This window comes from Oncorhynchus keta, chromosome 19, assembly GCF_023373465.1.
Source record: "Oncorhynchus keta strain PuntledgeMale-10-30-2019 chromosome 19, Oket_V2, whole genome shotgun sequence".
Taxonomy (NCBI): domain Eukaryota; kingdom Metazoa; phylum Chordata; class Actinopteri; order Salmoniformes; family Salmonidae; genus Oncorhynchus; species Oncorhynchus keta.
Window position 1 is genome coordinate 36,286,672 of NC_068439.1, and position 14,303 is coordinate 36,300,974.

The 14,303-nt window shown below is 39.9% G+C and overlaps 1 protein-coding gene across 8 annotated transcripts in view; it reads left to right on the forward strand.

Annotated features, from left to right (window-relative positions):
- LOC118398157 (collagen alpha-1(XIV) chain-like) overlaps positions 1 to 14,303 on the forward strand; it is a 100,834-nt gene that overhangs the window by 41,800 nt on the left and 44,731 nt on the right. For all 8 annotated transcript variants that reach the window (XM_052470421.1, XM_052470417.1, XM_052470419.1 and 5 more), the window contains 5 exons: positions 1,015 to 1,157; positions 3,534 to 3,663; positions 5,077 to 5,199; positions 6,833 to 6,982; positions 9,504 to 9,620. In XM_052470421.1, coding sequence (XP_052326381.1) covers positions 1,015 to 1,157; positions 3,534 to 3,663; positions 5,077 to 5,199; positions 6,833 to 6,982; positions 9,504 to 9,620 — 663 coding nt within the window. The remainder of the gene's footprint in view (positions 1 to 1,014; positions 1,158 to 3,533; positions 3,664 to 5,076; positions 5,200 to 6,832; positions 6,983 to 9,503; positions 9,621 to 14,303) is intronic.

Here is a 14,303-nt window from a genome sequence, read left to right on the forward strand (position 1 = left end):
TAGTCCTTTTAACATATGGACCGTCGTCCTCACATCCTCGGAACAGGAGGTTATATTTTCGTCAAGTCTTTATATAGTGGAGCGAGGAGGATGTGTTTGAAAAGTTTTATAACCCATGTCTCTTCACAGGGGCGGGCCACTGATTGAGCAGAGCCCTAACCTTATGAAAACCCAAATCTCTAATTTGGAAGCTAAAATTACATTTCATCTCTTCACCAATAATTTTATATTCAAACATTTAAATTGAACAACAATTCCATGTGAATCCGATAACTACAATGTGCAGACTTTCCACTGTAGAGTTTATGTCATCATATCATTGATGAGAATGTCTCAGATGACAACCGAACTGACATCATATTCATTAAGTACCACCGCATATGTTCAATTGGTCGGATTACCAGAATATAGTTCATTTCCCCCCACCTTCTGATGTTTCCAGAATATCTCTAAGTTAACCAAGGGATTTTCAAATGTCACATCAGTAGGGTAGAGAGAGGAAAGGGGGGAGAGGTATTTATGACTGTCATAAACCTACCCCCAGGCCAACGTCATGACATACTGTAAAGATTTTTATAAAGGGATTTTTTCGGGAGCTTTTAATAGTATTTTCCCCAACTTGTCCTGTTGATTATAATAGTGATGGTAATGATAATGGATTGCATTTAAATTGTGCTTTTCACTTGGTTTTAAATTGCAACTCACCTCATCAATAATATGTAGCTATGATCTCACCAGGATCTCTGTGTTTTTGTTTGCTGTTTCTTTCTGCACTGTTGCGTCATTAGTCTAATGATATTGTGTTTATTCAAATGTATGCATCCACCCACACCGTCTGCATAGTAAAGCCACCTGGTGTCTCTCTCCTCGCCCCATTTTCCACCTCCCTTTCTCAACTCATCCTTTTCCAACCTCTCCCTCCCTCCACCCTTACTCTCCCTCACTACCCTCTTTTTCTACCTTCCTCCAACCTCCTGTACCCTCTCTCCCTCCCTCCCTTCCTCCTTCACCCAGTTGTGCGTCTGGGTGTGAGGAACCTCCTGCTCAGCGATCACACCACCTTCAGCATGGAGGTGTCCTGGGAGCTGCAGGACCGCAACGTGCGTCAGTACCGCGTCGCCTATGTCACCGCCAGGGGCGATCGTGCCGAGGAGACGGTAAGACGCAAACAAGAAGAATTCCTTTCTTCTCCGTTAGTATGATTCCCAAGATCTCCACAGCCTAGCTCTTTTCAATGTCAGCCCTTCCTCTAATTCATATTTAAGATAAACAAAGTATGACCCCCACCACGCTTCCTAGTATGACCCTCTTATATGGCCACTACAATAAAACCAGCCCCTCGCTCTCCCATTAGCGATAAGCTTACATTGTCTGAATGGATTAGTGTTGATGCCATTCATTCAGCCAGTGTCTCTTGAGAACGCACTGCTCTTGGTGACCTTCCAATGATTAGATATGTATGTATGGGAGAAATTGGGGTTGTATGGTAGTTTGTGGCAGATGCATAGTGATATAGTGTTTAATCAGATTCTTTATCTATTGATGTCAGAATGTTGTCGTCCGCTTTGTATTTGAAAACTGGTGGTGGGAATGTTGTCGATAAGTAGTACTTATCTCTTGTATAAACTTTGCTGGTTTTGTAATGCGGCATCCCAAACCAATGTTACAGCCTCATTGAAAGATAACTTTACAATGCAATCATGACTTTCAATGACAAAACACCAATTCATTCCTAGTCCACTGCTATAGTACAGGAAAACCGGGAAAAGCCACTAACGCCTCGCATTTTGTTTCTGATTTCACTGGCAACTTTCAGCACCACAGCCTGAACAGCTCCCATCCAAACACAGGTTATTGAAGGCCAGCCAGGGAATAAGAGCAGTAGAGTGGAACCCACAGCCATACTTTGTAGTAAAGTTAAGGGGATTGAGAGTTTGCATTCTTCACAGATACTTCATTCCCAACTAGTTTGAACCGGATAAATTATAAATAGTTTGAGGGAGCGACCAAGTTATAATTTTTTTAGGCAACGACGGTAGCACTGGGACTTGGCTACTTGGGTCACACTCCGTCCTGCGGTCCCCCCCTTCGAAAAAGATAGCTGCTATTTTCATCAAGTTGGCCTGAAATTGATTTGTCAAACTCGCCACTTGTCACGGCTGTGGAACTTTTTGGGATGGAGACGAGGCTAGACCGCACACGTTCGGAATGCAAACAGGAATGAGAGGAGGAATGGAGAGTGGATGAGGGAGAAACAGAGACGGAGAGAGAGGGAAGAGGAGGAGACGTGGCTGCAGTCCAAAAATGACAGACATTCTAGGTGATTCTGAAATTAGACAGCCTACATTACGAATTCACAGTGTTCACATGTTGAGTTATGCGTTGTGCCGTACATTAGTCAATTAACTTCTATAGCCTCTATAACTTCTAACTCCTGAAAGTTTAAGTATCTTGTTTGACTATTTTTCCAATTAAATGTACTGATATCAGTGTTTAGATAGACATTGAATTCGAAATGGGGGTATAGACTATTATTAATTACATTTGTTCATAAATTGGGGGCAAAGTACAAAAAAACATACTTTTAATTGTTTACTTTTGTAGTCCGACAGTCCAGGTCTCGTTTCGCCCACTTTTGTCTCTCACCTCTGCCCCTTTGTGCAGGCTGCTATCCTCCTTTATCCCCAAGCACTCCCTGGCTTAACGACCCACAGCCTTTCCTCATTGTGGCAGGAAGTCCATATAAGGCTTGGGGGTGGAGCCAGGTACCTGCAAGATATCTCTCCTCAATTACCACTCCCCTCAGCTCTCCTTGCTGTCTGCCACAGTACATACAGAGATTCATACGCAACCAGAGCCAGTATGATTCAGATATTTTTTTTTGCTCAAGTGCATTCCTGACATGTTCTTAGCTATTTTTGGGAGGAATTCTTCTTTGTCATTAACTGATTCCCCTTCATGCCCTAGACTAGAGATTCTCCTGAATACAGTATCAACTTCCTTCATCTGTGTCTTGTAATCATTCAGTTTACTCAGTCATTTGCTGAATGGTTTTCTTCAGTGTAGCATGTTCATTCATGCACTATCACACGTTATTACACATAACGTAAGGAGATGAAGATTTGCTTGGCTGCAGGTATCCTAGCTGTTAAGAGCGTTGGGCCAGTAACCAAAAGATCACTGGTTCAGAGCCTATTTGAGCAAGGCACAAACCCAATTGCTGCTATTAGTTGCTCTGGAAAAGAGCGGCTGCTAAATTATGTAATGTAAAAGACGTGAAAACGGAAGTCAGATCAATTTCTCTGTTATCACTAAAAACAAAGACATCACAGAGCTCCTATTAGCTAGCCTGATACCAGATATTTTTGGCTGTCTTGCCAACTCCTATGGTCAGACAGGTCTGCTACAAGGCTACAACTCCAGTACATTTAATCACCAGTCACATTGACCCAGCATGTCCCTCCACTCCAGACAATACCAGAACCTTGTCGTCCTCATATTGTGATTGGCAAATGTGTGTGTGTGTGTTCTAGAAAATGGTCCCAGGTGGTCAGAACAGCCTCCTGCTGCAGCCACTGCTGTCTGACATGGAGTACAAGGTGACGGTCACCCCGGTCTACGCCGACGGAGACGGCCCCGGTGTTAGCCGCATGGGACGCACCTGTAAGTCTGTCTGCATGACCTTCTCTCCATGGTGACACGGACTCTGAGATATACAGTACCAGTCAAAAGTTTGGATACATCTACTCATTCCAGGGTTTTTCTTTATTTTTACGATTTTCTACATTGTAGAATAATAGTGAAGACATCAAAACTATGAAATAACACATATGGAATAATGTAGTAACCAAATAAGTGTTAAACAAATCATTCTTAAAAATAGCCACGCTTTGTTTTGATGACAGCTCTGCACGCTCTTTGCACACTGAGTGTACAAAACATTAAGAACACCTGCTATTTCCATGACATAGACTGACTAAATTAATCCAGGTGAAAGCTATGATCCCTTATTGATTGATGTCACCTGTTAAAATCCACTTCAATCAATGTAGATGAAGGGGAGGAGACAGTTTAAGGAAGGATTTTTAAGCCTTGAGACAATTGAGACATGGGTTGTGTATGTGTGCCATTCATAGCGTGAATGTGCAAGACAAAATATGTAAGTGTCTTTGAACAGGGTATGGTAGTAGGTGCCAGGCACTCCCGTTTGAGTGTGTCAAGAACTTAAATGCTGCTGGGTTCTAACGCTTAACAGTCTCCCGTGTGTATCAAGAATGGTCCACCACCCAAAGGACATCCAGCCAACTTGATACAACAGTCGGAAGCATTGGAGTCAACATGGCCAGCAGCCCGCCCCCGGTGGTTGTCAGAAGCTGAAAGCACTCACATCATTAACAAACATTTTTGAATGGAATTCACATTTTCATTCTTTATCTTCCTAAAAAGCTTACATGAGTAATTACTGATTATTTTCCCTGCTCTGAAAATAACAGTCCCTGGACACCAATTTGAAATGTATTGTCCACTTTAAGAATGAAAAATGAGGCAATCCCTCAAACAACAATGTCACATTGAATGTGTGTGTGTGTATATGTATGTGTGTGTGTGTATATGTATGTGTGTGTGTGAATGATTTGTACTGTATGGAAATGGTCTGGAGAAGTCATGCTAACTCTACTGAATCCAGTTGTAATTCAGTCCAATGCTGTGAGTCTGACTCAAAAAGTTAGTAATCTTAAAGCCCATCAGACATGTATCGTGTTTAATTTAAGAACTCCCCAGTGTGCTTCTCCTTTTAGGACAGGAGGATGGAGTGACTCATATGTACACAGAGTTTCTCATCTACAATTCATAACTGTACTTGATGAAAATGTACCTTATTACTGAGTGAGTTCTGTTCTCTCTCTCTCTCTCTCTCTGTCCATTGCTCACTCACTCTATACCTCTATCTCTCTCTCTCTAACTTTCTGTCTGTCTCTTCTGTTCTTTTTCCATGTAACTCTCCCTATATCTATCTGTCTCATGTCTCAATACTTATTTCCCACCTATCCATCTCTTCTTTCATTCATCCTGCAGTGCCACTGTCTGCTCCTAGGAACCTGAGAGTGTCGGAGGAATGGTACAACCGCTTCCGTATCACCTGGGACACACCCCCATCCCCAACTATGGGCTACAGAGTCGTCTACAAACCCATCTCTGGTATGTACACACACATTCATCCCCCCCCACACACAGTACTGATTATTTCTAAAGACAGCCCATCTTACCCACATAAACCCTACATTATCTATACTGATTATTAAAAGCATATATTATACAGTCCATCTCTTCCTTTTACTACTACTACTACTACTACTACTACTATTATTACTACTACTATTACTACTAATTTTACTACTACTACTGCTATTACTACTACTACTACTACTACTATTGCTACTACCACTTTTACTACAACTATTACTATCCACTTTTACTACAACTATTACTATTACTACTACTGCTACAATTACTGCTACTATTACTATTGTTACTACTACCACAATTACTATTACTGCTACTACTACTATTACTACTACTAATACTATTAATACTACTATTACAAGTACTACTATTACTATTACTACTATTGCTATTGCTGTTATTACTACTATTATTGCTGCTACTACCATTGGTCTATTACTACTACTACTATTATTACTACTATCACTACTACTACTACTAGTACCACTACTGCTGTTACTACTACTATCAGTACTCCTACTATTACTATTACTATTACTACTATTAGTATTTTACTACTACTACTACTATCACTACTAGTACTACTACTACTATTACTACTACTACTACTACTACTACCATTACTACTACTACTATTAATATTACTACTAATGTCACTACTATTACTACTACTATCAGTACTCCTACTACTACTATTACTACCACTACTAGTAATAGTACTACTACTACTACTACTATTACTAATACTATTACTATTACTACCACTACTATTACTAATACTAATATTACTAATATTACTACTACTACTACTACTCGTACTGCAACTACTATTACTACTACTATCGGTACTCCTACTACTACTACTATTACTACTACTACTACTAATACTATTAATACTACTATTACTATTACTGCTACTAATTTTACTACTACTGCTACAGTATTGCTATTATTACTACTCTTATTACAACTACTACCATTAGTATATTACTACTACTACTATTATTACTACTATCACTACTAATACTAGTACTACTGCTATTACTACTATTACTACTACTACTACTATTGCTACTACCACTTTTACTACAACTATTAGTATTACTACTACTGCACAAAATGCTTATTAACAGAGAAATACCTATCATGCTATTGATAGGATGCCCTCTCGTAGAGGGCAAAACCGCATTGACACAAAACATATTTAAAACTTTCCACACAATTATGTCTAAAGCTGTTTTCTGACTGACAAGCCACTACACTCAACTCCACTTCACCCTTAATACGATGCAGTATTCATGAAATTCATGCAATCACGGACAGCTGAAAAAAAATCAATAATGTTTTAAATGCTCCTTAGGCGAGAGTAGCCTACGAGTTCTGCAAGCAGTGTGCTGTAGTATGTGTGGTAGTGAATGTGAGCTGTCTATCTCTCACACACACACACACACACACACACACACACACACACACACACACACACACACACACACACACACACACACACACACACACACACACACACACACACACACACACACACACACACACACACACACACACACACACATACCTCTCTTCTCCACAGCTCCGGGACCTGCTTTGGAGACCTTTGTGGGCGAGGACGTGAACACCATGCTGATCCTGAACCTGATGAGTGGTACTGAGTACGGCGTCAGGGTCATCGCCTCCTACACTACCGGCTCCAGCGAGACCCTCACCGGCAAGGCCAGGACATGTGAGTAGACTAGCCCCAGGTAGAATGGGACTTGAGAATGGATACTTTGCATAATAAACAGTTAATGAATCGATAATTCAACTTATTTAACTTATTTAACTCAGCGCCTCCAGGTAGAACGGGACTCCAGAATGGACACTGTGTATACTGTAACTGCATAATTACTTACTTACTTATCCTCTTCATGCCTACAGAACATAACAAACCTTTATACTAAACAGTTTAATACTTACTACAAGATTTTTGGTCACATTGATCGCTCATCAGAAACAAGAAAATTTACATCAAATAATGACATTTTTAGATATTATACCACTTTCGTTAGTCATCATCTTTTTTCCAATCCAATGTAAGGTTGAGTTAGACCCCTCTCTACATTTACACAGAGTGATTAGGGTTCAGTGCCTTGCTCAAGGGCACGTCAACGCATTTTTCACCTATTTGGCTCAGGGATTCGAACCAGAAACTTTTCAGTTACTGGGCCAAAGCTCCTAACCTCTAGACCACCTGCCGCCCCTGTAGGTTGACTGGAACTGTCTGAGTCAGTGTGAATTATTGAGTAGCATAGCTTCACTCCATCAGAGACTGAAGACGCCAAAATGATATCAAGTGGCCAGGCATGCGTGCCTAATGTAGTACCAGTGTCAGCAACTCAGCACTGTAACAGAGATCATTGTCTTATTAGAGCTGGCAGCTCCCAGATAATCAGATTGTAGGGAGGAGTGGAGACTAGAGACTCGCATTCGTTTGCGTTAAGACTACGCTATCACCTTGTGCATAATAATTAAGCAAAGCACGCTTGGGTAGCGTGCAATTTTGAAGGGCATAGATAGCAATATAGCCATCAGGATAGGGGTGTCTCTTGGGTGGAGTTTGATGCCTGACTGACATACAGTGAGCATGTTAATGAACACAGCACTATAATAAGAGAAAATGGGGATGGCTCAATGTCATGTTCAAGATCTCCTTGTCTTACTGTTATTTTTAAATATAGTTGTGTTGTGTATATTTTATGTTATGTAGTATGTAACGCAGTCTACCTTAAACATTGTGAATTTAGTCATATGCATTGTGAAATTAGCATGTTCCAAGGTATGCAGATGAGATTATTTACCAAACAGTTGTGGGTAAATTTGTTTTTGTGACTCTCAGTACAAAACATGGACAAAATTTACTCCCCAAAACACTATATCCACCAATTTTTCACATTTGTGTTTTTTCCTCAGAAATGATTGCTTATGGGTACTTTCATGTGTGTGTAAAATATAACTGTTCTCAGATTTTGATGCATATATTTTAAATGTGTAGTAAAATGTTTGTTTTTTTGCAGAACGCTATATATCCATTGTTTAGCTGGATGCAATGTTCGCATCCTATATATTTAACTGTGATATGTGGTTGTCTCCCTTAGCTATTGTAAGATAAATGCACTTACTGTAAGTCGATCTCGATAAGAGCTTCTGTTAAATGACAACAATGTCAAATGCAAATGTTATACATACAAATCTCATATTACTGTATTGAGTTATTATTATTAGTTTAAAATTTAAATATTGATGTCACAAATGTATAATTTGTACATTTCTTTGTTAAAAATGTAGTTATTTGTTACATTTGACTGTAAAACATAGCTGTACTACTTATTTCTCTGAGAGTGAGGCGGATATATAGCATTTTGCAAAAAAACATAATTATTTGTCTCTCTGAAATTAAACCATCAAGTGATAGATTTTAAACGAATACATGTCTGTCATTGAACAACATGCCATGATTAAATAGTGAAAAAAACATACCAATCTTTTTCATATTTTCTTTAAACAATAAAACCTCATTTACTAACATTTCTGAAAATGGATATGTAGCGTTTTGGAATGAAACTGTACTGTATGTCCCACTGAAATATTCAAACCCATAGCAGCACGCAATAATGAGATTAAGAAATGCATGCATATATTTGCATAAATGGTTTGTACTGTTGATCGTTAGGAGTAACATACCGGCACCATATTTCAACTCTCAAAATAACTTTTACGCAATGAAAAATGCATGCGTGGGTTACGGAAGCCAAGGCTCCATATATTTAGAGTCCAATTCAAATGGAGACATATACTGTGTGGCGATAGATGTACTGCCTGACGGTAAATGTCTGCTCGGTATCGTTAAGGATATGCAGGTCTTGTGCTGTATCATTTTATCACTGGTGTTTTTACCGTCACTGCTCTGGTTAAAGTCAAGTCACGATGACAAGATTACAATCCAATATGTTGCAGTATAGCATTACAGTCTACTGGATACTGATCCATAGACATGCTTTTCAGTATTAGGCCCGTTGTGAAATGGGTTCCAGTATGATATGGTGGATCTGCCACATGCAGGACAACAACAAAGGAGTTGGCTCAAGCAGAGGCAGATCTGGCATCCATGCGCACACTATGTATCTCCTTCAGAGGAGTGGTATGGTTGCCAGTGTGATGTGGTGGATCTATTACAGTAATAATGTGCCTGTCTCTCTCTGTCACAGTGTACCTTGGAGTGACCAATCTGAACACCTACCAGGTGAGGATGACCAGCGTGTGTGCCCAGTGGGGTGCCCACCGCCACGCCACTCTGTACCGTGTGGTCATCGAGTCGCTGCTCAGTGAGTACCGAGCACCACACAAACATACATTATTATCAACTTCCCTGTGCCTTTTGAACCAACAACAGTTTGTTTACGGTATTGAGCATACTAAAAGCAAGTAATTTGTCGTGGCAGGAAAATATCCACACCCTCTCCTTGACAGTATTTTTTTTTTTTTTTTTTCCACCTTTATTTAACCAGGTAGGCTAGTTGAGAACAAGTTCTCATTTACAACTGCGACCTGGTCAAGATAAAGCAAAGCAGTGCGACATAAAACAACAACATAGAGTTACACATAAACAAACGTACAGTCAATAACACAATAGAAAAATCTATCTACAGAGGAGTAGGGAGGCAAGGCAATAAATAGGCCAAATAGGCTAAATAATTATAATTTAGCATTAACAATGCTGTGTTCAGACTTACACTGTACAGTACAGTATATGCAACCAAATCCACATTGGTATTCCCACACACTGACACAGCCACTCTAGTGGAAGGAGGTGATTACCATGCGGCCACACGTCTCCATGTGGATAAGGCTGTCAGCTCACCCCTAAAATCCACATGTGATCCCGGTCAGGAATTATACTCCTGGCAGGGAATCACGGTCGGGACACGGAAGCCTGCCAGGAGGAGGATTCACTTGTAATCCTGACAGAGATTTCACACATCCCAACATAACTGAATAAGGAACTGGGGGATAGTCATTTGTAACATTATTCAAATGCTGTGATATACCATGTTATTGTCACGGCAGATTTCCTTCTCTTCCTCTGAAGAGGTGAAACAAGGATCGGACCAATATGCGGCGTGGTAAGTGTCCATGGTATTTAATAAGAAAACTCAACATGAACACAAATTACAAAACAACAAAGTGAACTGGCAACGAAACAGTCCCGTGTGGCACAAACACAGACACAGGAATCAATCACCCAACAAAATACCCAAAGAACATGGCTGCCTAAATATGGTTCCCAATCAGAGACAACGATAAGCACCTGCCTCTAATTGAGAACCAATCTAGGCAACCATAGACTTAATAAACACCTAGAAAGGAAACAGCCATAGACTTAATAAACACCTAGAAAGGAAACAGCCCCATAAACAAACAAAACCCCCAGACAAGAAAAAACACATACAGCACCCATGTCACACCTTGACCTAACCAAAATAACAAGGAAAACAAAGAACACTAAGGTCAGGGTGTGACAGTTATATTATGCTATATTATATACAGTATAAAGCATAAGATATAACATCAGTAGGACAGACTGTACAGGTTTGGTATAGGGGCTAGTATTTGGGGTTAGAGTTTTGGTTTAGAGTCATATACAGTACAGTAGGCCTACAAGGCTTTAAAAAAGGTGAGCTGATTTGACATTTACATATCCTATAGTTAAAAAAGTCAATGATGGCTAGCCAAGTGTGAGTGGGGACAAGATATACAGTACATTCGAAACTATTCAGACCCTTAGATTTTTTGTATGGATAAAGCCTATTTCGAAACATTTTTAAATAGTTTGTTTACCTCATTAATCTACACACGATACCCCATAATGACGAAGCAAAAACATAAAAAACTGCAATCACATTAACATAAGTATACAGACTCTTTACACAGTACTTTGTTGAAGCACCTTTGGCAGTGGTTACAGCCTCGAGTCTTCTTGGGTATGACACTACAAGCTTGGCACACCTCTATTTGGGGAGTTTTTCCCATTCTTCTCTGTAGATCCTCTCAAGCTCTGTCAGATTGGATGCTGAGCATTGCTGCACAGCTATTTTCAGGTCTCTCCAGAGATGTTAGATCGGGTTCAAGTACAGGCTTTTTTACCTGGGCCACTCAAGGACATTCAGAGATTGCGTTGTCTTGGCAGTGTGCTTACATCCCCACAGCATGATGCTACCACCACCATGCTTCACCGTAGGGAAGGTGCCAGGTTTCCTCCAGACATGACGCTTGGCATTCAGGCCAAAGAGTTCAATCTTAGTTTCATCAGACCAGAGATTCTTGTTTCTCATGGTCTGAGAGTCTTTAGGTGGCTTTTGGCAAGCTCCAAGCGGGCTGTCATGTGCCTTTTACTGAGGAGTGGCTTTTGTCTGGCCACTCTACGATAAAGGTCTGATTGGTGGAGTGCTGGAGAGATGGTTGTCCTTCTGGAAGGTTCTCCCTTCTCCACAGAGGAACTCTAGAGCTCTGTCAGAGTGACCATCAGGTTCTTGGTCACCTTCCTGACCAAGGCCCTTCTCCCCCGATTGCTCAGTTTAGCCAGGTGGCAAGCTCTAGGAAGAGTCTTGATGGTTCTAAACTTCTTCCATTTAAGAATGATGGAGGCCACTGTGTTCTTGAGGACCTTCAATGCTGCAGACATTTTTTTGTACCCTTCCCCAGATCTGTGCCTCGACACAATCCTGTATCAGAGCTCTACGGACAATTCCTTTGACTCATGACTTTGTTTTTGCTCTGACATGCACTGTCAACTGTGGGACCTTATATAGACATGTATGTGCCTTTCTAAATCATGTCCCGTTAATTGAATTTACCACAGGTGGACTTCAATCATGTTGTAGAAACATCTCAAGGATGATTAATGGAAACAGGATGCACCTGAGCTCAGTTTCGAGTCTCATAGCAAAGGGTCTGAATACATAGGTAAATACAGTATTTTTATTTTTTAGGTTTAATACATATGCCAAAAATTTCTAAAACCTGTTTTCACTTTGTCATTATAGGGTGTTGTGTGTAGATTGCTGAGGATTTTTTAAAAATGTAATCAATTTTAGAATAAGGCTGTTACGTAACAAGTGTGGAAAATGTCAAGGGGTCTGAATACTTTCCCAAGGCACTGTACTTGTTATGCGGATGACCGTAATTGCACCTCATTTTTGAAAATGTTAGGATGAGAAAGAAAAACAATTGGGTTTCTTGTTCAACGTGCTCTGACAGGGAGTTCCAGACACTTTTGTTCCAGATTGTAGTTAACTAGATACTGAATTTGCATCGAAGCAGCACATTATTAGGCAAAACAATTATATTCAGGAAAAGATTCTAGGAGCCTTTTACCTTCTAAGTAACAATTATCACTTCACAGACGTGAGACTTCCAACCAACTGTCAGTGTGGGTGGGTGTCTGGAAGTGAAATTAAACCTGATGTCAAAGTGAGAGTTTGCTACTCAGTCAGTGCCGTAGTCCTAAATAGATATTTAAAGTTTATGAGAAGTTTTAATGCCCTCAAATTGGTCTAAATTCCATATTGTATGCCCTTCCATAGGATTATACGAAATAAGTCCTGAATTAATGAGAACCTGGCATTCATCTAATTCTAGACAATTAATGACATCCAATTAACAATTTATCCTAATATACAATTAACATTTAGTGGGATTTATACAACAGGTGGAATATGTCACGATCGTCGTATGGAGTAGTCCAAAGCGCAGCGTGGTGTGAATGCATAGTTTAATGGATGACGAAAAAACACGAAGTACACTGAACAAACTAACAAAACAACAACCGGCCATGACTGCCAATGAACAATGTGCTAACATGCAACATAACATAGACAATAACCCACAAAATACCCAAAGAATATGGCTGCCTAAATATGGTTCCCAATCAGAGACAGCAATAAACACCTACCTCTAATTGAGAACCAATCTAGGCAACCATAGACCTACATAAACACCTAGATGGAAACAACCCCATAAATCTACAAAACCCCTAGACAGTGAAAAACCCTAGATGAGACAAAAACACACATACCACCCTCGTCGTGACCTAACCAAAAAAAAAAAAAAAAAAAAGAATACTCAGGTCAGGGCGTGACAATATTTCAGTTATAGAACATTTAAAATGTCTATGTCACATCAATGCTGTGTCGATCCAAATATGAGTATAATCTGTCAGATAGGGAAATAATGCAAGCAATTCATCAAGTTTAACACTGAGACCAAAACTTCATTATTATCATGTAGCGTTTCGCACATTGCAATTTCACAGCATTACCTTTGGGAGCTCCTGAAATATTACATCTATCAGCCGGCATTAGGCCCAAATTAGGATTTATGATGGCTAGATAAATATATAATTACCCAGAGAAAATACCACCTCGGTGTATGTTGGAAAATGGCTTGAATTGAGGCCTTAAGGGGAACGTTCCGAAATAAAAATTATGGGGTGAGAAATGAGCCCGCCACCTATACAGGAGACCTAATAATGAGATTCTATTCAGATTAAGGCCACCGCTTGGGTTGCCAGATTTTTCAATAACCCCCACAGTTTGTGTAAGAGGCACAGGTGTTTAAGGCATACATGTTTAAGACACAGCTTTAGTATGTTCAATAGGTGCTAATACTGTGTGCATATTCAGCTCTGTGCTTTTTGATGACTTAATATAGTGTTAGACACAGTAGTCATTGGAAATTACTGAATAGGATGTGTTTGTAATGAGGCTTTTACTTTGTCAGAATCTCCCCACCTTTATGTTCTATGTATTACTCGGCTACATTGTCAGTGATTACAAAATATGCCAACTGTACCCTGGTATCATCTGTCATTATGGCTGTAATAATACTAGTCCTCCAATTCAGAAGATGCTTCACTTTTGTCACGCTCAGATATTGATATTTACTTGATGCTTATTGATGCAGGATTTTTGCAATGAGGCCCTTTATCTACAGTGCATTCTGAAAGTATT